This window comes from Phragmites australis, chromosome 4 (assembly GCF_958298935.1).
Source record: "Phragmites australis chromosome 4, lpPhrAust1.1, whole genome shotgun sequence".
NCBI classification, from domain to species: Eukaryota; Viridiplantae; Streptophyta; class Magnoliopsida; order Poales; family Poaceae; genus Phragmites; species Phragmites australis.
This window is the reverse complement of record NC_084924.1, coordinates 12,075,656-12,080,097: the sequence shown is the minus strand read 5'-3', so window position 1 is coordinate 12,080,097 and position 4,442 is coordinate 12,075,656. Positions and strand designations below refer to the sequence as shown.

The 4,442-nt window shown below is 42.9% G+C and overlaps 1 protein-coding gene across 4 annotated transcripts; it reads left to right on the top strand.

Moving 5' to 3' along the window:
• The first annotated feature begins 2,192 nt into the window (after window positions 1-2,192).
• On the top strand, window positions 2,193-4,072 carry LOC133915722 (uncharacterized). 4 transcript variants are annotated; one of them, XM_062358999.1, is made up of 2 exons: window positions 2,193-2,413; window positions 2,928-4,072. In XM_062358999.1, exon 2 carries the CDS (start codon window positions 2,954-2,956, stop codon window positions 3,638-3,640), a length of 687 nt encoding a protein of 228 aa, XP_062214983.1. In that variant the 5' UTR covers window positions 2,193-2,413; window positions 2,928-2,953; the 3' UTR covers window positions 3,641-4,072. The 4 variants fall into 4 exon arrangements, with proteins under 4 accessions (XP_062214983.1, XP_062214982.1, XP_062214985.1 ...); XM_062358998.1 differs by lacking the exon at window positions 2,193-2,413 and adding an exon at window positions 2,420-2,638; XM_062359001.1 differs by lacking the exon at window positions 2,193-2,413 and adding an exon at window positions 2,420-2,705.
• Window positions 4,073-4,442: the final 370 nt, after the last annotated feature.

Sequence of the window (4,442 nt, the reverse complement as noted above, 5' to 3'; positions counted from 1 at the left end):
TTCATACCCGAGTTGTAACTATTGTTACCATGACTTGAATGGTAACTACGGTCATAGTGCACCTACCAGTGTCATAACTAGAGTTATGCTGCCCATGCCTGAGTTGTAACAATTGTTACCATGACTTGAATAGTAACTGCGATCACAGAGCACCTACCAATATCGTAAATAGAGTTACGTTACCTATACCCGAGTTGTAACTATTGTTGCAATAACTTGAATGGTAACTGTCGTTGATATTTATATGTTTAAAAATAGTTGTTCAAAATATCGCGGTTTGAATTGTAGCCATTTAAATATTATGACACAATTAAGTGATATGGCCATTTAGACACGAGAAAGAAAAAAAGGGTAAACAACCTTGTTTGGATTACTGAAAGAATTTTCATCCATGACATTGCTAGCAGCGTGTTAACACTGGCCTGAAGTCCACGTGTGGAGATTGTGAAGCAGTTTGATAACCTCACCACTTCATACCTAGGGGCGATTGTATCAAAGTTTGGTCACGAACCAAATAATGGCTATAAACTTTTGCCAAATTTGTGGCCAGTCTTGTGTTAATAATCTAAACACTAGCCTTATTCAATTTGCCACAAGTTAGATAATTCTTAATAACTAACCAAACAACCTAAATTCTTCAACAAATTAGACATGCCATAATTGTAGCTCATGCCTAACCTTAGTTGTGGCATGCTTAGTTACTAACCAAACATGCCCTAAAGGTTGAGAAAAAAATATTACTCTCTAGCTTATAGTATACAACAATATAGAATTCCTCCTATCTATTACCGATGAGCCCATTCAGGACTGGAGACATATGGGTTGGGCTTCTTGACCCGATGCCTTTTTCTTCACACGACTCTTTTGTTGCGATTACAAGATGACAAACACATGCATACACCACTACAAACACACACCACACTCACACATCCGTGAGTGTGCCATTATCACATGCCTATAAATAATTTATACCCTAGTAGGTGAAGTCGTACCTTTACATCTTCACCACCACACTAAGAAGTGGTTCCGTTCTTCACATGGCTTTGCTGGTGTAGGGACAGTATACTCCTAAGTACTGACATAGAAGCAATTTGAAAATCATCAGCATAACTTAATTCTTCGAGCACATACCACTCTTCTTTGATTTACCAATTAATGTTTTACTTTTTTTCTCAGGTTTAAGTGATGAAATCAATTTACAAAATTGTAACTTACATTTGTGTGCACTGTAAAAAATTTAGAGACAAGTGATATTTTCTGCATTTTGTTTCCCAAATTCCGGTATTTGTACTAGAAATCTAGAATAGTATAGTGCCCAACAAGTATATAGGACGAAGCAGTAAATCAAGTACCACAAAAGCAACTCACCTGACTCTGCTATCAAGACATTGAAACGCTGATGATACATCGCGTCATTTTCATTCATTATCACCTCACCAATCGGCCATTTAAAAGGGGGAGACCGGGAGAGTAGGCACAGCTGCAATTTGAAGTCATCTCTTTCAAATGCAAGAACAGCTGGTGCAGCTCCTGAACCCGAAGCTAAATAAGTAGGGGGGGGGGGGGAGATGAACGCAAAAAGATCTACTAGAGAGTAAAGGAGGAAGAAAGAACATAGGTTTGGAGACTAAATCATACATGCAGTTCTCTAACCCATTTGTTTCGTGGTAGTCATCGAACTGATCCAGTCAACCTTCAGTAGTTTCGTGATAGTCTAACATATGACAAATGGATGTCAGCAAACAATACCAAATAACATAATCCCTCTGATTATAAATACATATTATTTTAAAATATTAAATTAAATTGTTACTAACAATAATTTTAAAATATTTAATTTAAAATCTTAAACTCATATGTGTGAATTTATCTTGAAAAATATTTTTATAATACTATAAATTTATAAATATATTCTAATAAAAATAGCGAAACATCAAATGAAAATGACCAGAGCCTACGTTGCCTTGGTTCCGGTCAAGTAAAAATATCGCCACGATGGCTCCGACCATTTATTTATCTTTTCCAAGGTGCGGTGCCTCGCAAATTCACGGCAACATCGACGTGATCCCATTCCCTTTGCTGGCAGTTTCAGCAGTTGCCGAGCAGCTTCTAGGGAGTTGCCGGGCAACTTCCGTATCCCTTCACGGGAAACGCCCGCGCGCCCTGAGTTCAGCAAGGTGCAAGGGCAACCCCGCCGCGAAACTGCCCAGATTCTAGAATACTCCGTGTGGGCCCCACGTCCTCCCCTGATTTTATGGTGCCCGCGGGTCCAGGTCATCAGCCACCATCGCCTAGTTAGTTGTTCCCTCGTCTCGTCGCCCCCGTCGGTCGCCGCGCCGTCGAATCGAGCATTTCCGCGTCTCTTCCTCCCTCCGTCCCCCTCAACGCTCGAGGCTCCGCAACTCGCTCCCGGGTAATAATGGTTGCTCCTACTCGGATTCCGCGTTAGATTCTTCCGTGATTTAGGGCCTAGGTTGCGGTGCTGTTGTTGTGTCGGTGTGGGGCTCGTCGTCCTGATTCGGTCGGTGGATTTTGCGCTAGGTCTGGTGCTCGATTTGGGGGTGGGGGTTCTTGGCGATTCGGGGATGGGTGGACCCTGGAGTTGTGATTTGTTTGCTAGTTTGATCCATGGGCGCGGGTAAGTGAGATCGGAGGGAAGGAATTGGGATTTTCTTCGGAGAGGAGTTTGGAATCTGCTGCAAAAGGTTAAAGATTCTTGGCCTGGGCGAGTGGTTGCGATAGAATTTGATTGGCTTCTATTGATAACCCCATGTTATTCTAGAGTTTAATGTGAAGCTTCAAACCAATCTCGTGAGAGTTAGAAATTTTCCTCTGCCAATTCCTTCCCTCAGATCATTTGTAGTTGTATAATTTGGCATGATTATTTCTGCCAGTTTTGGTGATTTTATTATCTTTGGCAATTGCAGCTTGGTTCAATCTGACGAGCAGCAAGATGTCAGCTAATGTTGGTGAATCAACGAGCGCTGGCAGCAGTGGCGACGCAGCTGGGGGGAACTTTGATTGCAACATATGCTTTGAGCTGCCTCAAGAGCCAATAGTGACTCTTTGTGGCCACCTCTTCTGCTGGTCATGCCTTTACCGGTGGCTGCACGTCCATGCACACTCACCAGAGTGCCCAGTGTGCAAGGCCCTTGTCGAAGAGGACAAGCTTGTTCCGCTTTATGGACGTGGCAAGGACCGTGTCGACCCAAGATCAAAGAACATGCCTGAGGCTGACATTCCTCACCGTCCGACTGGCCAGAGGCCTGCCACAGCCCCACAGGCTGATGCTAACAACAATTTCGCTAATGCCAATGCAAATCCATGGTTCATGGGCACGGGAGTCCCTTTGGCGAATGCACGGTGGGGGAATTATGCATTCTCCGCTGCTTTCGGGGGCCTGTTCCCTATGCTTAGCTTCCAAGTCCATGGATTTTCAGATGCCGCTGCTTATGCGCAGCCTGCTGGGTTTCACTATGGGTATGACCAGGGGCATGGATTCCATGGTGGGCATATGGGGCACGCCCATGGCATCCACCAACAAGCACCACCTAGGCAACAGCAGCAGGCAGACATCTACCTGAAGGCCCTGCTGTTCATGGTTGGAATTCTAGTTATTGCAAGCCTCCTTGCATTTTAAAGTTGTTGGCAGGCATCTACCTAACGGCACTGCTCTTCATGGTTGGAATTCTAGTGATTGCAAGCCTCCTTGCATTTTAATTTCGATGGCAGCAGGTATAATGATTGCTTGATGCTGAATGTGGCATAAGTTATTCGCATATTTGCATGAAGTGTCCATAGGATATGTATGTATGTCGGTCTAGGTAAGTATCTGCATTTTACAGCACCTTTATATATGTCAGTCTAGATAAGTATCTGCATTACAGCATGTTGTATACTATTAGGAGGAACCTGGTGTGATTATTACAGTTTAGTTTTGATGATTTTTGGCGGTGAATGTGATCTACAATTGTTGGGAATTCATGTCCCAGTTGCCTCTGTAATTTGTACCCATTTAGACTGGCCATGGATAGCAGAAGACAGAATATATGAGAATTGGTGCTTTTGTGTAGCCTGGACTCTTATTTTCACCAGTTGGCATTTGATACATATCAACATGTGCATATTAAAGACGCCATCTTACTTGTATTTACCATAGTACAGTTATGGAACAGACTGTACGCCAACGGCAAGCGGCACTGTGATATCCAATCTGGACTGCCAGTGCCAATGAAATATGGTTTGACTATCGAATATTGGACAGTAGTATGTAAGGTCTAATTGCAAGTTGTAACCTTACAATGCCGTCTTTTGAGCATATTTGGTTCGCGTCTAAGTTTGCCATGTTTAAAGTTAGCTAAGTGTGGCTTGTTAAAAAAGTGTAATTAACAAATTTTTACTCACAAGTGTGATAAAGTTAGTTAAAAAGCTGAGTGTACAAC